This window comes from Rattus rattus, chromosome 3 (assembly GCF_011064425.1).
Source record: "Rattus rattus isolate New Zealand chromosome 3, Rrattus_CSIRO_v1, whole genome shotgun sequence".
Lineage (NCBI taxonomy): Eukaryota > Metazoa > Chordata > Mammalia > Rodentia > Muridae > Rattus > Rattus rattus.
Window position 1 is genome coordinate 78,271,698 of NC_046156.1, and position 24,938 is coordinate 78,296,635.

The following is a 24,938-nucleotide window of genomic DNA, read 5'->3' on the forward strand; positions in this document are numbered from 1 at the left end:
ACAAATAAAAGTTTTACAGCTCTTTCCTGCATCTTTCTCTGGATCAGGTAAGGTTTACTTAAATTTATAATATGGTACTTTTCTTATATGTTTGCCTCACCAGCATCTGTTTTATGAAAATAAGAGCTAGAGCATGAAATTTTATCCATATTATATATCATAAGGAACCCCATAAACCTTAGGAAAGTAGCAAGTATTAACTAACCACATGCAAATATTCTTATTGAGTCCTTGAAGAGGTCAGAAAGAATTACATAGTCTCTACCTAGTGATACTTGAATTTTGATCAAGAAGCCAAACCATACAGTGAACAAAAGAAAGCGTCTTAAACAAATGGTGCTGGTGTGAGTGGATGTCTACATGTAGAAGAATGCAATAAGAGCCAATATTTATCACCCTGCACAAAACTCAAGTTTAAATGGACCTATGACCCCAACATCAAACCGGATACACTAAATCTAACAGAAAGGAATGTCAGACAGCCTTGAATTCATTTAGCACACGTGAACATCAGTGGCTCAGCCTCTAAGATCAACAATTGACAAATGGAACCTCATGAAACTGAAAAGCTTCTGTAAGGCCAAAGACACTGTCAATTGGATAAAACAACACCCTATAGATTGGGAAAAGAACTTTACAAACCCTATATCTTAAAGAGGGCTAATAACCAAAATACACAAAGAACTTAAGAATTTAAACATCAACAAACCAAATACTCCAATTTAAAATGGGCGACACAGATGAACAGGGAATTTTGAATGGAGGAATCTCGAATGGCTGAGAAGTACGTAAAGAATTGCTGAGTACCCTTAGCCATTAGGAAAATGCAAATCAAGTGACCATAGCACCATCGTTTACCATCTTACATTACCCAGAATGCCTATGGTCAAAACTCAAGTGATAGCACATGCTGTGGAGGACGTGCAGCAAACGGAACTCTCTTTCATTGCTGGTGGGATGGAAAATTTGTACAACCACTGGGAAATCAATCTGGTGGGTTTTTTTTTTTTGTTTGTTTTTGTTTCTTAGAAAATTTGGAATAGTTCAATCTGAACACCATGCCCCAGCCATACCATTCCTGGGCATACCCAAAAGATGCTACACCATACCACAAGGACACATGCTCCATATGTTTACAGCAGCTTTATTTGTAATAGCCAGAACCTGGAAACAACTCAGATGTCCCTCAACCAAAGAATGGATACAGAAAATGTAGTTCATTTAAACAATAGAATACTACCCAGCTATTAAAACCAAGGGTATCATGAATTTTTCAGGCAAATGGATGGGCCTTGAGAATATAATCCTAAGTGAGGCAGCCCAGACCAATAAGGATGTACATAAGGATGTACTTCTTACAGGTAGATATTAGCAATAAGGACAGGATAACCATGCTGCAATCCAAGAAGCTACACAAGAAGGGAAGCCCAAGCAAGGATGCTTGAATTTCACTTAGAAGGAATGAAATAATCATAGGAGGCAGATGGAGGGAGGGAACTGGGTGGATGAGGTTATGGGGAGGGGACTGGGGGTGTTCAATATCAAGTGTGGAGAGAGACAGGAGAGAAGACCAGAGGGCCAGGAGAGTGAATAGGAATCTAGCTGGTGGGAGTTGGGGAGATAGGGGGCTTCACTATGACCTGCTAGAGACGAGATGGTGGGGGCACCATGAGTCTATGGAGATGACTTTACCTAAGACTCCTAGCAGTGTGAATACAGAACCTGAAGTACCCGTTTCCTGTTGCCATGCGGGACCCCAAGTTAAGGGATAAGGACACCAACCCACCCACAAAACATTGCCCCCAAATTCATTTCGTCTACAAGAAGTACAGGAACAAAGATGTAGCAGAGACTGTCCAACCAATAACCACCCTAACTTGAGAGCCATCCCATGGACAAGCACCAATCCCTGACATTGTTAATGGTACTCCGTATGCTTGCAGACAGGAGTCTAGCATAACTGTTTTCTGAGAGACGTCACCCAGCAGCTGACTGAAACAGATGCAAAGACACACAGTCAAACATTAGACAGACCTCAGAGAAACTTAGGAAAGAGTTGGGGGAACGATTGAGGGCCCCAGAATGGAGAGAACATCCACCGGAAAGCCAACAGAGTCAACAATCTGAACCTTTGAGGGCTCTCAGAGACTAAACCACCATCGAAAAAGAGCATACACGGGATGGAACTAGGACTGTGGCACATGTGTAGCAGACATGCAGTTCTGACTTCATGTAAGTCTTCCAATAACTGGAGGGAGGCTGCCTTAAACCAGTTACCTGCTTGTGGTCCCTTTTCCCCTGACTGGACAGCCTTGTCTGGCCTCAGTGGGATACGATACACCTAGCCCTGAAGAGAAGGAATCCACCACCTTCTCAGAGAAGAGGATGGGGGTTGGTGAGAGAATGTAAAGGGGGGCAGCAATTGGAATTAAAGTGAGTAATTAAATTGATAGAAAAATATCTCATATATTTCATGTAGGTTTCAACCCTTATATAAGAATAAGTAGTAATAGTAGTAGTAATAGTAGTAGTAGTAATAGTAGTAGCAGTAGTAGTAAAGAATCCCTACCCATCAAAGTGTTCCTGTTATTTGGAGAGATGAAAAATTAGTCACCTAAAAAGGATTTGAACTACGTAGAAAGGAGCATGTGGTACCCAAATAGACAAGGCTAAGAAACTCCACTGAAATTAGAAGAGGCAGAGGCAAACAAATGAATGATTTGTTGATTAATGAAGGAGAGAGAGAGAAAGGAAGAGGGAGGAGAAAGGGAGGAAGGGTAATGGAAAAGAGAGAGGGAGAAAGGAAGAGTAATTGGGGTGCTGGCACACTACTGTTTTATTGATCTGCTCATTCAACAATCAAAGAATTCTCACTGCGAATTGTGAGAGGTTTACTTTAGAGGCATTTAAACAACCCAAAGCCTAAACAGGGTGGTATTCAAGATGACTAGTGTGGTCTGGTTTAATAACTGACTTCCCAAGAGCCGTAGTGTAAAATGCACCCTAACCCCTGGATGGCTTCTTCCTTCAACCCATTTTAGTCTCAGCAAACACTGTGCTCTAACTCTTTCTAGTAAGTCTGATCAAATGATTAGACACTTTGCTTACAGATGACTAAAAACTCTCTGGAAGATTTTAGTTTTATTCTAAATCCACAAGCCATCATAACAAACATTTATGGTTTATATCTCTGTCATAGTAAAAACAATAAGATATTACCTTAGAAACCTAAATATGTCTAAAATTATAAGTCACACTGACCACAGGGATTGACTTGCCTAAGCAGACCTAACCTCTCAATGGTAGCAGGTGTTATATTTGGATAATATATCTGCCTGGATGCTTGGGAGACAGTGAGGAATCACTGTAAAGAAAGCAGAATGTGATTATCCAGTGGGAACTCAGCCAGTAGGGTAAGATAAATGTTCTAAATTTACAAGGAAGACAGCATTAAGATTTTCTGCTTTGCTTCAGCTATGAATATATTTCTGACTCAGGTACAAAGATACCATCTGATTGTTCAAATCTCCACTCACTACTCTGGCCCTCCTAACTATGTCATAGAGATGGTTACAGCTCTAGGAATGGGGACATGAACCCTGATGACATTCACCAATGGAAAATAGATCTATCTTGTGTAGACACATATCTACACTGTATAGATAGTCAACTATACAGTATGCTCTTAGAGAATATCTGTTGGTGCTCAGGGTGTCAAGCTCCCTGAAGAGAAGTAGAAGTTACATTGCCAAATACATCAGAAATATATGAGCTCACTATTAGAGGCTCTAAGAAAAGGCTTAAAGAAAGCCCTTGCTACTGTAATTCTTGGAGGGTAAGTGTTAGGATTTTTTTAACCCTATGATTCTATGATTTTCCCCCCCTCTGCGGCTCTCTGTCTTTCCCCACTCTGAACAGTACATGAGAATAGGCATTCACACATTTAACTATGTAAGCAATTTCTGAAACAGAGAATATATTTCCAGAATTCAGCAGAGGCATAGAAGCTGTGATCGCATGCAGATGGCTTATTTAGAAGAGTAAACTTATTTTTTTAGCACAGGAATGGATGAGGAGGATTCCACAACCTCCCACTCTAGTTGAAGTACTGGGTTTAACTACATTGACTGTAAAGAGGCCTTACAAGTTTATTTTCTTTCATCTTAATATATATTTGCCTTCCCTTATCAAAAAACTGGATTTTATATTTTATTGTAACAAAAATTAGAAAATTGTAATTATATAAACTTATTTATTTAGACTTAAGCTTATTGTTTTCTTTATCAATGGAAACTTTATGTTAATCACTTAAAACTATATCCAAAGTTATTGAATGATCATAAATGCTTTAATGTCAGCAACATTTTAGCTTCATTCTCCAATAGTTTAAAAAGATATTTTTCCAGTATACTTAAGAATTACTATTTTTACTGGATATTTTATTTATTTACATTTCAAATGTTATCTGCTTTCCTGGTTTCCCCCTGGAAGCCCTCTATCCCATCCTCCCTCATTTTCTAGAAACATTATTTTTTACTGAAGACTTAGGAAAAGTTTTACATCTCATTGAGTATTTTTTCTTCTGTTTAAAAGAATCTTTGGTCTGTTTCTCACAACAAGAAGTATTAATTCATCTTTCCTATATAACTTATTCTAGTAAGATATATTTATTTGATTAGCATATTCATTGATTATCTATTCTATAAGATTTTGTATCAGACAAGATGGAGAATATGAAGATGTATAAACAAAGTGCTCTGGAAAGCAATCTACTAAAATGGCCCGTGCCAGATATATGAATATAGCTATATCTACAGCTTGTATAAGTAAATATGTCTTTTGCATCATTTATTTGATAATATATAAAAAATTCATGAGAAGTGATTGACAGACCATCATTATTTTGAAGAGCTTTTATGAATAACATTTTAATTGATATTTATTACTTACCTGACATGGCAGTCAAATTTGCATCTTTGATGAAAATTTCAGTGACCCCAAGGGCTTTCAAGATGTCTTTTAAATCAATTTCCTGTTCCACGGTGAACCTTGGAGAAGATATGGTAAGAAAATATTTAGATACAGCAGTGTCTTACCTGGAACAAGGATAAATGTTTAACATGTTGATGATAAAGTGTATTTTATAGTGCATAAATTATGCTAAAATTGGCTTTTGACCGAAAGAGGTCTGTGATTAGGCTTATAAAACAGGGAGTCACAACTGGAAAAGACTAGTTCTTCTTTTGCAAGTGGGTACCAATTACAGGGATAGCTTGTTGGTTAGGGGTGGGAACCTGGGTCTATTCTCCCTCTCAGCTGTGAAACGCCATCTGCATGCAGGTCGTGGTCAACACTAAGGAAACCTGAACTCAATGGTATTCTTTATAGAATTTTTGTCTCATCTTCTTTTGTTTAAAGGTTTTCTGTCTTATTAGTCTCTGGTTTATATATTTTAATTTCTCTGGTTTCTGGGGGGAGGCGAGAGAGAAAGGAATGGGAGGTTCTTGGCTTTGTTTGATTTTTAGAGAAAACGGAGGTGGAGTTGTGTGGATGGAGGGATGCAGAGATTCTGGGAAGAACTGGGGGAGGGGAAAGCACGATCAGAATATATTGTAAATGTATTGTTTCCAAATAAAAGGAGGCGTGATCAAAGAAAGTACGATAACATGATAGAATTTAAATTCATCAGTAGAGGACTGGAGAGATGGCTCAGAGGTTAAGAGCAGTGACTGCTCTTCCAGAGGCCCTGAGTACAAATTCCAGCAACCACATGGTGGCTCACAACCATCTGTAATGAGATCTGATGCCCTCTTCTGGTGTGTCTGAAGAGAGCAACAGTATATTTGCATATATAAAAATAAAATAAAGACGTATTTTAAAAAAATAAATTCATCAGTAGAAAAATATTTGCTATGAACACACAACTAAAATACGTGAGATTTCAAAGGAATGTCGAGGTTAGGTATCATTAAGTCCTATGTAAAACTCATAAACGGGGACTGGTGAGGTGGCTCAATGGGTATAGGCACTTGCCAAGCCTGATACCTCCTCCCTCTCTCTAAATACAAAAAATCTTTGATATTGTGGTTTGCCCTGAAGTTATCTGTATTTTGATGCTAATTCCACTGCCCCAAGGACAGCTGCCTAGTCACTACTCAGAACTCAGGTGACTTCACCAGAACCACCTCTCCATGGAATTTGTAAAGTACAGGTGAGGGGCAGGTACAGGATAGAAGGAGGCCTGTCATTGGAGGAGAAGGAAGGGTGGGCGGGAGAGAAGTTTGAAGGAAGAGGAGGAGACTAGGACAGAAAGGAAGAGACAGGACAGGGGAGAGGGTGAGAAGCCATGGCAGGTGATGTTAAGATTCTGCTCTGTGTATTTACAGGTTGTTATTAATGTTCCTAAGGGATCGATGGTACGGGGCTTTGTATGTTTAAGTGGGCAATTATATCTTATCAATTGGGTTAAAGGTTATTGTGTTGTGTGTTCTTTTATGTGATGGTTTGAGTGTAGGAAAGTGTGTGGTGGCCGGAGACACTGGGCCGCCGAGGAGTTGGGATGTGTTTCCACCAAGAAATCTAGCAGATATCTTGCCCCCACTGAGGTGCCGGACCTAGCGGGGTAAAAGACAATACTTTTTTTTTTTTTTTACTTTTTATATTTTTACAACATTTTGAATGAGTAATTTTCAAAATATTGTGATGTATTAAGTAGTATTCATGATTTTTCAAGCCAATAAGGGATTAGCTGCAAATTTACTTAGTCCCCATCCTCCAATCCAGTCTATTGATAATGCTTCTCCATCCCCTACCTACCATGGACAGGGTAAAACAAGTGTCCATCTTAACTGTAAAATTAATAAAATAAGCCTTTCAAATCCATGCAACCTTTTACTGTTAAAAAAACAACATCATTGTGATTATACTTAACTCTGTCACACAAATAAGCATGTTTTCATGATATCTCAAAGAATACTTATCAATAGAAATTAGGTAAATATTATGTGTTCAATAGTGTAAGTTTTTATGAATAAATTTTTATTTTCAAAGGATTTCAATTACTAAGCACAACTTTGTAAAAAGAAATAAAACATTAATTATTGTAGCTGTGAATTGACTCTTATCTTTATATAAATTATTTCTTTGGTTAATATACAAATCTTTCCCTAAACCAATGAATCATATCACCAGTCATTGTAGTAAGAGATATGGATTCAACATATTTGCACTTTATAATTTAATAAATGAAAACATGTTTAATACTTTAAAGACAAAACACAAGAATATGTGAGTAAGAAATGTTTTTCTTTTTCTGATGCTGCCTTCTGCTGCGTATTTAATGCTGGATATAAATTTTTAGGCACCAGTCTATGTAACAAGACAAGTAAAACCACCTATGATTTTAGCATAATTTCTGACACTGTAAGATCTAGAAGGAAATAACTATTGAAATAATGCCCAGATATGAAGAGGAATTGCTGGGAAACAGTAAGCTTGGCAGGTTAATGTTTCCAAAAAAAGACCAAGAGGCAAGTCTCTATACATCAAACACACTAATCCAAATACTAAAATTTACTATAATTTTACTTTAAATTAGACTTCTGTTGGTTGTTTATACCCTAATATGAACATTTGTTGTAAAAAAAGAAGTGTTCAGATTTAATTTATTTAAATGTTTGAAATATCCTGAAGACAAAAGCCCATCTCAATGCAAAAGCAGCTAATATGTAGCTTTTCCTATGGTTTCTGTTCAATGTTAATAAAAAACTGTCAAAAGTCCTCAGTTGTCTGTTCCTGTCTTTTTTTTTCCCTTACAAGCAACTGAAAATAGGTAGTGTTCCAACATCACCTCTCTTCTCTTAGTACACACTATTAGAAATCCCCCCCTCAAACATTTTATATTTCTGTCCCGTTTTTTATCATGATGTCATACAACCTTAGGTTACATAAAAAAATTGAAGTATAAAAACAACCTAAGCCACTTGCTCTAAATTAAAGGTGGAGAAATGAGGCTAGAAGCGGAGTTCTTCTGTCTCCAGTTTTCCAAATTCCCTATAGATCTCTGACTTCAAACTTAATATGTATCGGAAGACGACCTTGAACTTCTAACCCCATCCCCACCTATGAAATTCTGGGTTGAAAGTGTGTGCCACCATGCCCAGCTTATGCAGTGCTAGAGATCCCAGAGCTTCAGGAATGCTAAGCAAGCACTCTGTCAAGTAAGCCACTGCCACAGCCTTCCTCTCTCCAGCCTTAAAGATGGTTGGTGTATCATACTGTCCATATAAACTCTAGTACTAATGAAACTAAAAGTACCTGTCGGGTAGGACAAAAACATAGTCATGAAAGTGAGGCTTACACTTATAGAATAATATCTGCACATGAATACAGAAACCAGTTAGAGCTGATCCTTGAGCAAGCCTAGAATCTAGCTGTTAGAAGCATTTTTTACCTTTGCTCACATAGGGGCTCAGAAGCCACCACCACTTCATCAAATGCTCAGTGGCTGCTAATTCTACAAAAGGTGGAGGAACTTTGCCATGGATTCTTAGAACATAGACTTGTTTCAACAAGTCACTCTGTTACAAAAGAAAAACCAAATTTATCTTATGGAGCTAGTTATGCTTCTAATCTGAGCATCATCCATAGAGAGGGGAAGTTTATAAAACTCCTGAAGGAATGGACGCATGGTAATTAGCTGAGCCTAATTTAGTAACAGGCATTAGGAAGAGCAAGTGAGCTAAACTGTTTTATAATTGAAGAATAACTCTTAGAAAATGAAATTTTAATTTTCTTCTGCTGCCATATTCTATTTCTCAGTGGCTATAACCTAGAGGACCCATTTTCTAGTGAATGTGGATGAGTTAGAATATATAATATTTCTTAAGCATTCATTTAGAATTCTGCTAAAATACCCCTAAGTGACTTTATATCTTCATAGAGCTTATGGAAACACTACACTGAGCTTGTGGAATTTAATAATAGAATCATTAACACTGTATTGAATTTGTTGTATTATTTATAAATTTCCAATGGGAAAAACATTTAAATTGATGATAAAAAAATCACTGGATAAGTTTTAACATGAGTTTCATTGTTTATAACTTTATGCGTTAGATAATATTTTATATTCAATTATTAATATTTATGATTAAATCTTAATTTAAAATATCCTACTTCATAAAATAAGTATATAAAGTAAATTTTTATATTTTAACAAATTGCTATCATTTTTAGACATTAACTGACTATTTCTTGAGAATGGACTAGAACCTTTCTATGTAAAGGAAACACCATGGAAAGTACTGCATGGTAAATATCTTGGATGCCTGAACTATTTCAGTTATGATTGCTGTGGTTTCTATAAGAAGATTAAGCAAGGTATAGCTATACATATTACATATATGTGATATATGTTATATGTGTGTGTGTGTGTGTCACAGTAGTAAAGCCATGCATATATCTTACTCTTTCGCCACAGGGAGGATTTTGAGTACATTTGTTCTTGTGTACACATGAGTATACGTCAGTACCTACTAGCGCGTCTTGTTTGCAAGTGCTTCCAATAATGGCAGAGGTTTTTTTCCTAGCTATAATCAACCTCATCAATATACAGCATTTAGTGCTGAACAAATCAAAGAGATGGACATATCTGGGTAGGGCCATGTCTGTATTAATGAATATTAAAGAGGAGGAGAAAGCAAAGGAAGAAAGAGAAGATGGAGGAGATGGGGGAAGAGGAGATGGAGGAGGAAGATGTGGAGGAAAGGGAGAATGAAAAGGGAAGAAAGGAAGAATAGTGAGAGAATTGGGAGGAGGAGAAAAGAAGAGAACACTTAAAATTCAAAAGCATTTGCAAGAGATTTTCTGGACCACAGCAGTGTGCTATGCCCAGGGCCACACAGAGCCTCTTACCTGGGCAAGTAGACTTCCACCTTTTGTTTTTTCACGGAGTTTGCCCATTCTTCGATCAGCTGTGGTTTGAGCAGAGGCTCCAGTGTGGCCAGTGGGACTTCCTGTCTGGACAGTACCAGCATCATGCTGATCTCGTCTCCCTCATAAGGTATCTCAAGGACTTGATAGATGCCACCAGCCTCATTGGATCCATCACTAAATTCCCCTATAAAAACGAAATAAAAGAATATAAAATATTCCGAAAATGATTGCAGTTGTTAAAGTCTTCATTAGAAAGAACGTTGGGTTCTGGAGAAATACTCAGTAGTTAAGACTCTTACAGAGGACCTAGGTTCAGTTCCCAGCACTCATACAGTAGCTCACATCCATATGTAACTTCATGTCCAGGATATACATGGCTTTTTCCTGGCTATCTCATGACCAGTACAAGTGTTCTATATACATGCATGCAAGAAAAGCAATATTACATGTAATTAATTATTTTTTAAAAGAAAAGGACATAATATATTAAAAAGTAAAAAATTTAGACATCCAAAGCAAAATGATTTATTTGAAAATAGGCCTTGAAAGTAAATTAATCCTCACCTCCAAAAAAATGTATTTAATTTGAATTCCCAGAATTATCTCATGTTTTTCTGTTCTCTAGGCTGGTTTTTATTTTTAAATAAGATAGTTCAATTTAGCACAGTGAAAATGCTGGTTCTAAAATAAATCCCTGGCTTCATGTTAAGGGTACTCAACATGAACATTTACCTGCATTCTCTTGGTTTTTAAGAAGACAGTATGCAATAAAGCACTTCACTGTCACCGCAATTGCAAGATTCAAGGCTGACATTGCCAACTAAAACAAAATCTAAGCATTACGCACTGCATACCAAGTATATTTGCAATAAAATAACTCTCACAATCAGCAGTTAGGTAAGTGCAGTAACTTACTGAGTGTTGCATTAATTTAGCAGAATTTCTCATGCATGTGTGCATATATACACAAACACACACACAGATTCTTTAGAACACAACCTTTAGCATTACTTTAAATTTTCTCTAATATCCAAACTAAGAACAATTATTTATGTAATGAATGCATTCAGAGCCTGCCCCACCTAGAGATCCAGCACATATATATACAGCCACCGAACCCAGACAATTTTGCTGATGCCAAGAAGTGCATGTTGACAGGAACCTAATACAGCTGTCTCCTGAGAGGTTCTGCCAGAGCATGACAAATAGAGGTGACTGCTAGGAGCAAACCATGGAACTGAGAACGGGGTCACCATTAGAGAAGTTAGAGAAAGGATTGAAAGAGCTGAAGGGGCTTAAAGCCCCATGAGAATGATACCAACCAAGCAGAGCTCCCAGGGACTAAACCACCATCCAAAGAGTACACATGGACAGACGCATGGCTCCAGCTGCATATGTAGCAGAGGATGGCCTCGTTGGGCACCAATGGGAGGAGAAACCCTTGGTCCTGTTAAGGCTGAACCACCTCAGTGTAGGGGAATGTCAGGGCAGGAGGTGGGAAGAGGTGGTTGGTTGGGGAGGGGAACACCCTCATAGAAGAAGGGGATGGAGGGATGGGTAGGGGTTTTATGGATGGGAAACCGGGAAAGGGTTTAGAAATGTAAATCAAAAATACCCAATTAAAAAAAAGTCTTGGGGTTGGGGATTTGGCTCAGTGGTAGAGTGCTTGCCTAGGAAGCGCAAGGCCCTGGGTTCGGTCCCCAGCTCCGAAAAAAAGAATTAAAAAAAAAAAAAGTCTCTTAGACAAGCACAATCTTGGTTTTCATATAAATAGACATTTTCTTTCCTATTTTGACTATTAGTTAGAACTGTTAATTCTAACACAATTCAGTAACATGCACATTTCTGCTAATGACTTAACTCATTACTATAATTCAAGAGGAAATAATACCTTGAACTTCTGAAGACTCCACAGAAGTTCAACAAAAATGATATCAAGGACAATGACTTGTGTCATGAAGTACAGTTCAAACAACAACAACCACAACAACAACAAAAAGCAAAACAAACAAATGAAAACAAACAAACAAACCCCACAAATCTGCGAGATTTAAAGTGTTTTAAGTTTCGTTTTAAAGTTTTTATGTTTATGCATATGGCCCTGGTTGTGTGTAAGTGAACTGCATGTACAGGTGCTTATGAAAACCAGCAGAAGGCAACTGATCCCTGGAACTGGCCTTAGGCAGTTTTGAGTTGTCAAATGCGGAATGAACCCTAGACCTCTACAATAGCAGGAAGTGATTTTAACTGTTGAACTCTCTCTTCTGAACTCTGATATTTAAATTTTAACGAAAAAGTTTCCAAAGGCCTGGGAATATAATAAAGTGGGCAAAGGCAGATGGCCTTGGTGCCAAGTCAAATGATCTTATTATTGTCCTCTGGACACATTTGGTAGAAGAAGAAAACCAATTCACTTCAATTGTCCCCTCTCCTCCATATGTGTGTCATGTTTCAGAAGTTCACAAACAGGCACATTTTTTGAAAGAAAAATTTGTAATAGGAGGACCAGACAGTGAAAGCTCATCCCAAAGGCAATGCCTACGTGTGTGTGTGTGTGTGTGTGTGTGTGTGTGTGTGTGTGTGTGTGTGTGTGTGTGTACAGACATGCCTTAGAGTATGTGGAGATACTTACCTTCCTCATTTGATACAAGGTCTGGAATTGTTTTACTAGTCTATATGCCAGACTACCTGTACCATGTGTTTCCAGGGAGCCTCCTGTGTCTTTTTCCCTTGTCAAAGTACACAGAAGATTGTGGATGCACAATATAAGGTGTAGCTTGGTTTGGGTTCTGAGGATCTAAATGCAGGTCGCCATGCTTGCATTTCAAATGCTTTACCCATGGACACATTTTGCCAACCCAGTATCAGATAATTTTAGATGAGTAAAGCCACTTGGAAGGTGTAATGAAATTTATAAATTAAAGAAGTCTGTTGGAAAACTGTCAATACCTATAATATTCAGTCATGATCTAATGGCAAGCCTTTGGAAATGCAGCCAAGCAAACTGAACTATAGCCCAGATTATATCCATAAGGAGCTGGAGCAAGAAATATTTCACATTTCTAAAGGATCTGTTGATATGCAACAAGAATTTAAAAAGACCAAATGTCTTACCATAATAAAATTCTCCTTGTTGATACATCATTGGAATCTGTACTTCACTTTCATCATCTTTTGTGAAGGAGAAAGTTCTGGTATTTTCAGGTCTAAACTGAGACTTCCAGTTCCCTTTGAAATATACAGCATTGATAAGGGCCAGATGGGTGACAGCGTCAAAGTCCCCCGGGGACACCAGATCTTTCAACAGACCTTTGTAAGTGAAATACATGAAAATTCACATTAAATTGGAAAGTGGAAAGGCTAACAAAAGAATTATCAATATCACCTTCTCATAGCATGCTCCCTAAGGAGGTAAGATGAATATATAATATAAATAGAACCATCTTACTCCTAAGTGAAAAGTGCTAGACATAAACACACATAGTTACGTCAGTAGCAATAAAGACATCTAAAACAAAAGTGTGTCTAGAAGCATCCAGACACAAAAATTACTGACCCACGTCTAAAAACATCTTGGCCTTCACAAATTCCTTGTCGAACTGGGTTATTTATATAAAATTATGAATACAGTCAAAGCAAAATGACGTTTCAAAGTTTGTTTTTTAAAGATTAGCTTATTTTTATTCTGTGTGTATGGATGTTTTCCTGGATGTAGGCCTGTGTATCACATGTGAGACTAGTGCCCCTAGGAGTCAGAAGAGGGTATCATCATATCCCCTGGAACTGGAACTATGGGTGGATGTGAGACAAACAGGTTGCTGTGAACTCAGGTCCTCTGGAAGAGCATCAAGGGCTTTTAACTGCTGAGCCAACTCTCCAGCCCTCAATTTTTATTCTTAAATAAGGAACATAAGTGTCATTCAGCTCAAACCTCACCCCCTTCAATATTGGTAATCCTCCTACTGTTTTGATAAGGTGCAAAGAGATGATGTAAGAAAAACTTAAGTCATGATAAAACATTTTCTATCATTTGAAACCTTCAAGTCTAACTTGAAAGAGAAGGTTCCTGTTATTAGCTAAGACTATCCAAACGAATTGAAAGTTAGCATATTTTAATAATGTAATATTAAAATTAGTTACTCTTTTTGAATGCTTAATAATGTTAAAATGTCTCCTTACGTGACAAATTAATCTCATATTTGAAAAGGGTAAGATCAAGTTTATTTAATGTTTTGTCATTTGATCAACCATATCTCTTTTTAAGCAATATTTCGAAGCTGTGTAAATTGTAGGATTTAGGGTATCTGACAGGATTTTCTTTGTTCTAACATAAGATTTTAGAATAAAACTATTTGGAGAATTTTGACATTAGAATTTCATGTAATGAATACTACTAAACTATCTAAAATATTAATTAATTTTAACTCATTTATTTTAATGTTTTCTTTTTTCATATATACTGTTTATTGTACAAATTATCCAAATATTCCCCTACACTACTTTTCTCCCATTTTCTCTTCTATTAAACTATTTTAAATTTGTCTCACTTTTAGATGATTACTTTCATTATCTTCCTAGCTAATTGAAATTTCAACCACCTAGAACTCTGGAGAGATATCTTGGCAATTAAGAGTGTTTACTTCTCTTACACACGGCCCAGGACTGGTTCCCAGCACCCACGGACTCATAGTCTGGGGAATCTGAGACCCATCTTTTGGCCTCCATAAGTATGCACACATACACTGTTGTCTACAAAAAATAGAAATAAATCATAAAGAAATAACATAAATTAGAAATAAAATGAAAATTATGTATAATTTACCTTTCCTCTGTACTGGTTTGGGCTGCAATGGAGCACTCTTTAGAGTGAATACTGTTCATTTTTAAAATTACCTACTCCATTTTGTGGCTGTAAAACCAAGATACATCTTCAACCTTTAATTTTTATTTCTCAAACCAACCAGGCAGCACAGATGGCAGATCATCAGAGCTAATGTTCTACTCATGGCCACAGATTTAACCTATTTCATAGAAGTGAGGACACATAGACATCCCAAAGTAAAAGACGGTTTAACCTGAGCTAAATGGATAAAGAAAGAACATACTGTTTGTATAATTCTCCACCCACTTATTGATGTAGTTGGCCACGGCCACATTTTCACTGAAGTCCACATGATTGACTTCTGCATTAAAGTACATTTTCATCATTTGCAAGAATTCCTCATTGATATGAAATCCGTTTTGCACAAAGAGCGAATTGGCAATTTTCATCACATATTGGCCTTCTTCAGCAGAGACCATGCTAGAAAAATCCCTCAGGAAAGAAAATTCTTCACCTGCAAGACGACAAAGACAAGTTCATCAACGGAACAGACATGGTGCAAGATCGCTACCACACAGTGGCGAACAGGGAGGGGGGGAAAAGCAGCAGGTTTGCGCCTCACAGACATGGCAGGAATCTGCCATGCTATTTCTAAGTGCTCAAATTAACTTACTTTATCAAGCCATACCCTTTGCTCTTTTCTGTTAGTTTGCAGAGCCAGAGATCAAGCCTGGCACCTCGCATGCTAGGGAGGCTGACCCTGCATCCTGAGATAAGCTTTGCCTTTCATTGTTACTTTGATAAAGTCTACAAAGAAGAAACAAATTTAAGATCTTTTTCTTTCAATGTACTTGGCTTAATTGCACTCAATTGGTCTTTTTCTCTGTGTGCAGGGTGGCAGGCAGGGGAGTAGGCAGTGTTACCAATAAAATTTTACCTAAAATTATCTAGAAAATATTCCTTCGTATGTTACTCCTTTATATTTTATTATCATCAGATTATTTAAATATCGCAAGTAGAAAATCCATTATTTTTCTTCTTAAGTTTCTAATGACTTTAAGTGTACACTAGAAAGAAGCATTAAAGCAGAAATCGTACTCCATTTCAGAATTATCTCCCAAAATATGTAATTTTTAAAATAATAAAATATTTAAAAAACTCAAATATTACTTAAAAATGAGAATATCATTGTAACCAAATGTGATATTCTACAAGCATCACATTTACCTTTTCATTTATTTGTATGATAATTTACATGGGGAGTTACAGAATTACTTTTTCCTTTTTTAGCATGTATTTATTTAAATATTGTGTTTTATTTAAATAATGATTTTGAGAAGATACGCTTCCTTAGATTTACTCAGGTATGGCTGGGGACAGAAATGAACTCTTTTATTCTAACCATTCTAGTCATATTCTTGCAAAAAGATAATTTTTAGCTCTTGTTAATATCATTTTCTCTGGCATAAGGCAATTATGAATGGATTCACAGTTAAATTCAAATACTTCTAGAAAATTAAAGCCAGGAACTCACCACTTTTCAGGCTCTCGTATCCCATTGAATGGCGGATTTCTTTCAGAGTAGATCCTTGAGCCCCGAGCTCCATCACCCCCATAGCGAGGGCAATGCTTAGTGGAGAGAAGAGGATGTTTTCATCTTCCCCAGTGGCTCGAAGATGGTTATACACATTCACTGACCACTCGGCTACGGTTTCATCTGGGAAAGCTGCCCCTGTCACCAAACTTTGCATGGCCAGTAAAGAGAGCAGTCCAAGGTAAGCCATGATGGAATGGTTTCAAGTCTGGAAGACAATAATCTATGCATTAACTACTTATTGCTATTTATGTTGATTTATATTATATATTTATATTAATATTTATGTATTAAGTACTTCTGACACATAAGTTAAAGGGAAAAAGTAGTACTTTGTAGAGTTATAACACAAATTTGTTTAAGAATAAGCTGAACTATTAAAAACAATTCAATTTTAATTTATTGTTTTTTTAAAAAGGCCTATTAAGGATTTAAGAATATGTTTCCATCCCCTCCTCTGTGTATGTGTATGCATGTGTGAGTGCTTGTAATTGAGGGAAACATGCTAAACACTTATCCTAAATCCAAGTTAAACCCCTGTCCTAGTTTGCTTTATTTTGCTATGATAAAACACTGGCCAAAAAAAAAAAAATTGTGGAAAAAATTTCCTTTCATATACTTCTATTATTATTATTATTATTATATTATCATTATTATTTTATCCCTTTTCACGGTTTCCCCTCAGCAAATCCCCTATCCCATTTCCCCTCTCCCTGCTTCTATGAGGGTGCTCCCCCACCCACCCACCCATTCCTACTTCGCCACCCTAACACTCCCTACACTGGGGCCCTGAGCCTTCACAGGACCAATGGCCTCTCCTCCCATTGACACCAGATAAGGCCATCCTCTGCTACATATACAGCTAGATCACAGGTTCCTCCATGTGTATTTTTGGTTGGTGGTTTAGTCCCTGGGAATTCTGGGGGTACTGGTGTTTAATACTGTTGTTCTTTCTATGGGGTTGCAAATCCCTTCAGCTCCTTCAGTCCTTTCCCTAACTCCTCCACTGGGGCTCCCCATGCTCTGTCCAATGGTTGGCTAGGAACATCCACATCTGTATTGGTCAGGCTCTGGCAGAGCCTCTCCGGAGACAGCTCTATCAGGCTCCTGTCAGCAAGCACTTCTTACATATCTTCCTTATAGGCCTCAGGCTGTGCCTAGTGAAGGTGCTGCACCAAGCACAGTGGACTGCCCTCCTTCAGTGATTAGACATCAAGAACATGGAAGACAGCCATGCCCATGGGTAAGTTCAAGAGACACAATTCTTCAACTGAGCCTTCTTGCCACATATGTCTATACAGATATCTATATATCTATAGATATACATGGATATGCATATATTCCATGGACTCTTTTCCTTTAGAGAACCCTGACTGGAAACAAAGCCTAGCATTATCCAAATAATATTTCTGCCTACTGCATGCCAATTTTCTCAAGTTCTCCTACAGTTTGACTTGTAAACTTATACAGTGACAATCTGCTGTGCTCTCTCTCTCTCTCTCTCTCTCTCTCTCTCTCTCTCTGTCTGTCTCTCTCTCTGTCTCTCTCTCTCCTCCCACTAAGTCACTGTAGGCAGCTGGAAGGCAAAACAGTTTATTCAAACAATTAAGTAACTTATTTGTTCTTGATCATCTTTTAAATCCACCATTAAAACACTGCACAGAGTGATATTGAACAAACACATTTGGAAAATTGTATTTTAATTAGAGTTGATAGTCTCAATTAATCAAGGAACAGTGAGCACAGGGATTTGACTGAGGAAGTGTGCACTTCCCCCAGGCTTTCATCCAGAAGACTCTAACTGCTCTGTATTGTCATCATGGTGTCAGAGGACTGGTGGTCACTTTCTATAAGTCCTTCACATTTGTGAGCTGCATACATGTTTACATTGTTTCTGAAGAGCCCCAAGGTCCCCTGCATTACTCCCTTCTCCCTGCTTTTGTAGTAAAAGAAACTCTTGTAATAAGGTTTAAGAAATCCTGGCTCCTGTAGGAAGGCAGACTCAACAGGGTCTCTCACAACCTATGCTGTAATTAAATGCTATGGCTTCTGAGAGGTAAGGGGGTGGTAACAGGACATGCTCTGTAATTCAGGCATCACTAAAACAGATCCAGCAGGAAAGAATCCAGCACTGAGGATCTACAGCTGCTGGCTGGCCTTTCCTGCTTCCTTGGATCCCCTCCCCCAGGAGAACAGCTGGAACTTCCTCTTAGTGAATTTGAAAAGAAAATTACAAGGCTCGCTTGTAAAAAGAATTGACGATTTCTCTATTGTTTAATTCCCTGGGTGTTATAACTCTTAGTAGATCATAAATCCAAGTCAGATTCAAGAGTCTATGTTGTTTTTACTTTTTAACGTTTACTCAATTACTTTGTGTGCTTGTGTGTAGTAGGGGGCAAGTATTGTAAAGAGAACAACTTGAGGATTTTGTTTCTCTCCTTCCACCACCAGGTCATCAGTCTTCAACTTAAGTAGCTTCCTCTGATGAGTGATCTCAAACCCCCAAAGCCCTCTTCTTAGCCAGTATACTCAACTCTCTGGTATCCCATTTTAATTTCTTCCCTATGAGGAACTAAACCTAGGGCCCATGACTTTTTTATTTTTATTTACTTTTTATTGGATATTTTATGTATTTACATTTCAAATGTTATCCCCTTTCCCCTCCTTTCCCTTCCCCCTACCCCCTTCTCCTGCTTCTATGAAGATGCTCTCACTCCCACCTATACACTCCCACCTCAACACCCTGGCATTCCCCTACACTGGGGAAATGAGCCTTCATAGGACCAAGGGCTTCTCCTCCTATTGATGCCAGACAATGCCATCCTCTGCTACATATGCAGCTGGAGCCAGGAGTCTCTCCATGTGTACTCTTTGGTTGCTGGTTCAGTCCCTGGGAGCTCTGGGGAGGGGGTGGTCTATTGTAAGAAGGAACCAAACTGAAGTCATTTGGAGTGAAACTTCAATTTTGAAAAGAGATCAAATAAAGTTTAAGTTCCTAGGACCTCCCTTGGTAACTGCCATCCTGCTTGGCAGAAAAAGATGTATCTGAGTAATTGATACTCTGGTTAGCAAGTTGAGACATGAATGCTAGGCAAGTCACCCATTCACAGTTGAATAAGAAGGAGAACAGGATAAGTGTACCGTAAAGACATGTTCCTAAGGAAGTCCCCTATCCCTAAATCCTTACCAGTAGAAAAATTTAACTGTGACTTGGCACAGATGTTTGTGATTGTTATGCTTAAAGGATCTACAATGTTCTGGTTCAGGGTCACAGCTCAGCTCCTGAGTCTGTTCTGAGACCCAAGTTGATCAGTAGGAACTTAGTTTCAATACATTTTTATCACCTGCCTGGTGTCTGAATTGTGTTAGATCTAAGAAGATGCCAAAGCACCATGGGGGGCTGTGGAGATGACTCAGTGGGTAGGGGCTTGTTGCTCTTTCCTCAGACCCATCTCTCTATCAAGTAGTTCAGGACGGCTCATTAACTCTAGTTCCAGGAGATGTGACACCCTATTCTGGCTTTTGCAAGCACTGCAACACATTCCGCCCACCTACACACATCTGCATAAAATAAAAATAAAGTTTATCTTAACAAATGGTGTGGCGAGAATGTTCAGTGGGTAAAGACACATGCCACCAAATCTGAAGGCCTGAGCTCTATTCCGTGGACATATAGTGGAGATATCTGACTCGTGAAAGTTGTTCTCTAACCTCCAAAAGCACATTATCTACCTCCGAAAATAAACCAATGGGATCATTTAAAAGTTTTACAAGTCTGCATTGTATGAAAATAAGATAGTTTTATCTGTGAGTAAATAATGCTGCTTTTTAATTTAAAAAAAACTATTCTTAGCACAAGTATCAAATTTGAAGGTAACACAAATATATTTTATTCATATGAAACAAAACTACATTATCAATACAGCCCCCAATCCACCAATACATCTATTAAAATGTACTCACAATATCTTAATTTTCAAGTGAGTATGAGATAATTACACCTTGCTTAAATTTTGTGGCTCCTTTATAAGTAGTGCTCCCATTTTATAAATGAAAATACTGTAATAAAAGAAGTTATGAACTTTCCCACTATCATAGGAGTTCAGGACCCAGAACTAGGGCTAAAGTAACCTTATAAGGCCTGGACTATTAATGTAAGATGCTTTCTGGTTTTGAATAAACAAAGATACAAGTCTTGGAAAACAGGATTTACTGTATATTGAATAGCCCTAACAAGCAAGATGCATTCTCTCAGCCTTAGTGTCCACATCTGCAAATGAAAATGCTAACCATATGATACAAAATTATGAAAGACATAAGTGAAAAAAAAGTTATACTCATATTTTAACATATCAGTTACAATAACAAGGGCATTACCATGAGAATAAAAGTTTCCATGTTTCCATCTCTTAAACAAGAGGCTGTAAAAATGAGAATTTATCCTTCCTCCTGGCCTAGCTAATATAATATTTTCTTCATTCATTTAACCAGGAGTGTAGAGGTTTATGAAGATATCAAAATATTTCAGTACAGGCTCTTGTCCTTAGGGGCTTCACAAATCATGCTGTGAGACTATACACTTGAATATATGGTCTTACCATTTAGAGAAAAATCAATCCTCTTAAAGTCTGGACAAAATCAACTGACCCACCAGGAAAAGGTGTCTCGTTGATGAGAGAAAATCATATTCTTTGTGTAGGATAACCGGCCACCTCAGACGGCAATGGCCTGGACTGCAGCAGATAGTTCAGTCTGTGTTTGGCAACCATGGATTTTGCAAATCTCCCTGTCTTTAGAAAGCCATTGACAAAGTTATTACTATGTCTTCCAGTAACCAGAGGACTCTGGTAATATTCAGCAGGTATGTTTGTGGGAGAAGTTTCTGGTAAGGACGTGAGCAGCCAGCAATGAATAGTAAATTATACTAGGAAATTAGGAGTCTGTGGCTTAGACCAAGGTAGCAGGTCAGACCATGAAACTCTTTTCAAAAATATAGGAAGACCTGCATGTTAGAGGCTTTGATATCCAGCCTCAGAATTAGAGCTTCCAGTTTGCAGGCCAGGTTTCCTGTGCTCTCCTAGTTACATCTTTCTGTATTACCTACGGACCTCTTGGGTTATTTAGCTTTTGGCTGGGGCAGGGTCTCATTTCTCTAATGTAACGTGTGTGTGTGTGTGTGTGTGTGTGTGTGTGTGTGTGTGTGTGTGTGTGTGTGTGTGTGTGTTTGTTCCCCATGTCTCACCGAGCACTTTTGCTCTCTTTGGACACTTCTCCTAACATCCTACAAAATGCTATTGCCTCACGATTAATCACAATAACTAATATATTTTCAAAGATGTTCAAGCCCACCGCTCCAATGTGCACTGCTAAGTGCCCCTGTGGGTTTTAAAACTCTTTAACTTGCATGAACACTTTGAATGCCATCTGGCTCAGACAGGGTCCCTTACTCTATCAAGGAGTTTTTCCTTACAATACAAATATTGGGTTCTAGTTTAACTCTTTCCCCTCGTATCCAATGGGTTTTCAACATTTCTATACCATATCCCATGCATCTCTTGCTATGTCTACTCAAAGGCCACAAACACAGTTATTGTCTTTTGATCCATGCTCTGAACTAAAGCAATGACTCCATTATTCTCTATTTACTACCCTCCTCAATCTAACATACTAGAAGTCTCCAGACAGCTGTCTTGTCAAATCATCTTGTTTTTACAAAACCTCAGAAGCCCTCTCATGTGTGTAGAACAATGCCCCGAGTATTTAGTCTTGTATGGAATTTGTTGCACTGTGACCTTATATAAATGTTTACACAATAACCTCCTTCATGCACCCTGCCCCTTTAACCAGACTCCCTTAGGAAACCTAAATCCCAGAAGTACCTCTCTTTTTGCTGGCTTGGGTAGCTCTTTCTGGAATTACCTTAGTCGAGTTCCCCAGGCTCCAATTCTAACCATGACTTACCTCTGAGCTGAAGCTCCACCCTCATGTATAGCTTCTTGATTTTTTAGTTAGAAATTCAACAATGTCCTTCTCTGCTTCCATCAATTAAAGGTGATTTAATATATGTCGTATCTTGTTTAGGGTTTTGAGGGCACCAAGGAAGGGCATTCTAAGCATTAAATGCATTACATGAAGGAAGTGGCCAGTCAATGTTTATTGAATTAGTATGGTATTATACATGAAGGTACACAGTGGTATAGCAGAAGAAAAAGCCAGAGAAGCTACAGTTTCTAAACGTTAATTCAATCTGAGCCCAAGGATATAACTTATTTTCATTTTTTATTCTGTTTGATAAAGTGTTTCCTCATTGAATGTGAGGCCACCTTTCCAGCCTGATAAAGTGGTACTGTCACCAACACTGGTATAATGTGACAGTTGGCCACTAGAAACAGCCAGGACAACTGTACCACCTTGAGCAATCACACAGGGGCCACCCAAATGCTATTGTGATAACATTACTCTACAAAATGTCAGGGCCACTAGCATTAATAACCAATATCTCAGGCCAGTACCTCTCCCATGGAACCTTACTTTGTTTGGAGATTTATTATTTACAACAGACAGAAGTAAATGCTCTAATGCAAAAATCGCAAGGGGCTACGGCCCTGGACTAACATTGATAGATGCTGTAGTGGTAGAAAAGGTAGAAGAATTCAGCTTTAAATAAAGTATTGTTAACTTTGCATTCCTCCTCCTCGTTACCCATGGTAGGATAGGTTGTGTGTGTGTATGTGTGTGTGTGTGTGTGTGTGTGTGTGTGTGTGTGTGTGTGTGTGTGTGTGTGAATATGGGCACACTATATTAGACTATATTAAAAACCCAGCATAAAGCACATTAGGGAGCAACATTCTTATGACTGACATATGGAAATCATATAGCTAAATGCCAGCACTATTAAATAGACGGTTTTTAAAACTCTTCTCGAGTGGCTAAAAGACAGCTAAAGAGTTAAGAGCGCTTGTTATACTTTCAGAAGGCAGGAGCTCCATTCCCAGGACCCATCTAGGGCTCCTCACAACAGCTACCTTCAACTCCAGACCCAGGGCACATCCTGTTATGGCCTTGAATGCCACTCAGATGTGCATGGTGCATATACAAAGATGCATACACATGAATAAAAATATATTTTAAAAAGGAAAAACAAACTTCTCAGGCTTCTGAGATGGCTTAGCAGGTAACAGAGTTTGCTGCCAAGCCTGACAACCCCCAAAACTTACATGGTAGAGGGAGAGAACGAACTCTAAAGCGGTTCTCTCTCCTCCACAAGCACACTCTGGCACATCCACGCCACAAACACATACACTCCCTATTATGTGCAAAATAAAGGAAAAGGATTAAAAAACAAAAACAAAACTTTTCATAGTATCTAACCTCATTAGTGAGACTATTCAAATTATACACCTTATTGATGTTTTAATAACACAATTATTTCTCATTAAAAATGATTTCATTATTGGACATTGAGAAAAAAATGGCTAGTTACTTTCTTCAGAAAAAACAAAGTCAGGTATAAATAGCTAGAGATAAATAACTATTAGAAAGTGAGAAGACAGGAGTTGGAGGGAGATGTTTATGTTTCTTACCCTGAATGGTTTTGTGTTCATGAAGTAGCACATCTTTTTTATTTTGCCTTAGGTTTTAAAATTTTTATGATGAACATTTGGAAAGGTGTTTGAAATAATATTCCAATTTTGGTTAGTCTTCACTCTCTTGATAAAACTTGAGATAAGTTGAAAAATCCAGCTCTTGTTTTACTGCTTTACTGAGAGAAAAGTATGCATCAGATCAGCACTGATGATGGAAAAATGTAAGGAATAATTTGTTCAAGACAGAAAAACGTCATTATTTGTTAAAAAAAAATAGCGTTTCCTAGCAGAACTGTAATTTAGAAAAATTTCAATTTGTAACATGGAGTGTCTTTTCCCTCTTCTATAGTTTTAATTTTTCTGAAATAGGAATAAGGTACTAATTCAAAGAAACCAGCCAGTCTCCAGGCAAAGGGGCAAGTTTTGACATGGCTGTTCTTTCTGGCTATGTTGAGACTTGCAAACAATACCCACAAAGGCAGCTCCTTGTATGTGGACTACTTTAAAGGACTTTAGAGATTAGCCCCTGCTAGAAGCAGCTTTGGTTTGATAACTCTTATCTACCTTAAGCTTAGTCTGCCCAAGAACACGGCATCCTGTCCACCCCTCCCTGCAATTTCCTAACTACTCCAGTAAAGAAGATGGAGAAATATTTGGATGGACTTTGTCACAAGGTAATGTTTTTCCTCAGGTTCATCCAGCTTTTAAAGGGAAAGCTAGTCTCTGGTCATTTATTATTGCTTCAAACTGAGTATATTTCCCACCCTTGCCCCGTTGTGAAGAGGGTTTAAGTTTCTAACATCTTGCCCTTCCTTAAGGTCTCATTTTAAGAGGCTTCCAAGCTATGCACATCAAATGCAGTTATGGATTTTTCCTGTTTAAATTCTCCACTGTTTGTTTCAGTAAACTGAATTTTTAAATCTGCAGAAAGTCTTAACTTTCTCACAATGCAAATTTTGGTTCCTCCTCTCTCTCTCTCTCTCTCTCTCTCTCTCTCTCT

The 24,938-nt window shown here is 37.9% G+C and overlaps 1 protein-coding gene across 2 annotated transcripts in view; it reads right to left on the reverse strand.

The window, feature by feature from the left end:
• Serpini1 (serpin family I member 1) overlaps positions 1–24,938 on the reverse strand; it is an 82,654-nt gene that overhangs the window by 16,147 nt on the left and 41,569 nt on the right. For both annotated transcript variants that reach the window (XM_032898235.1, XM_032898236.1), the window contains 5 exons: positions 16,293–16,560; positions 15,042–15,272; positions 13,051–13,245; positions 9,916–10,120; positions 4,951–5,048 (listed from right to left, as the gene is read on the reverse strand). In XM_032898235.1, the coding sequence (XP_032754126.1) occupies positions 4,951–5,048; positions 9,916–10,120; positions 13,051–13,245; positions 15,042–15,272; positions 16,293–16,542 (979 nt within the window). In that variant the 5' untranslated portion in view covers positions 16,543–16,560. The remainder of the gene's footprint in view (positions 1–4,950; positions 5,049–9,915; positions 10,121–13,050; positions 13,246–15,041; positions 15,273–16,292; positions 16,561–24,938) is intronic.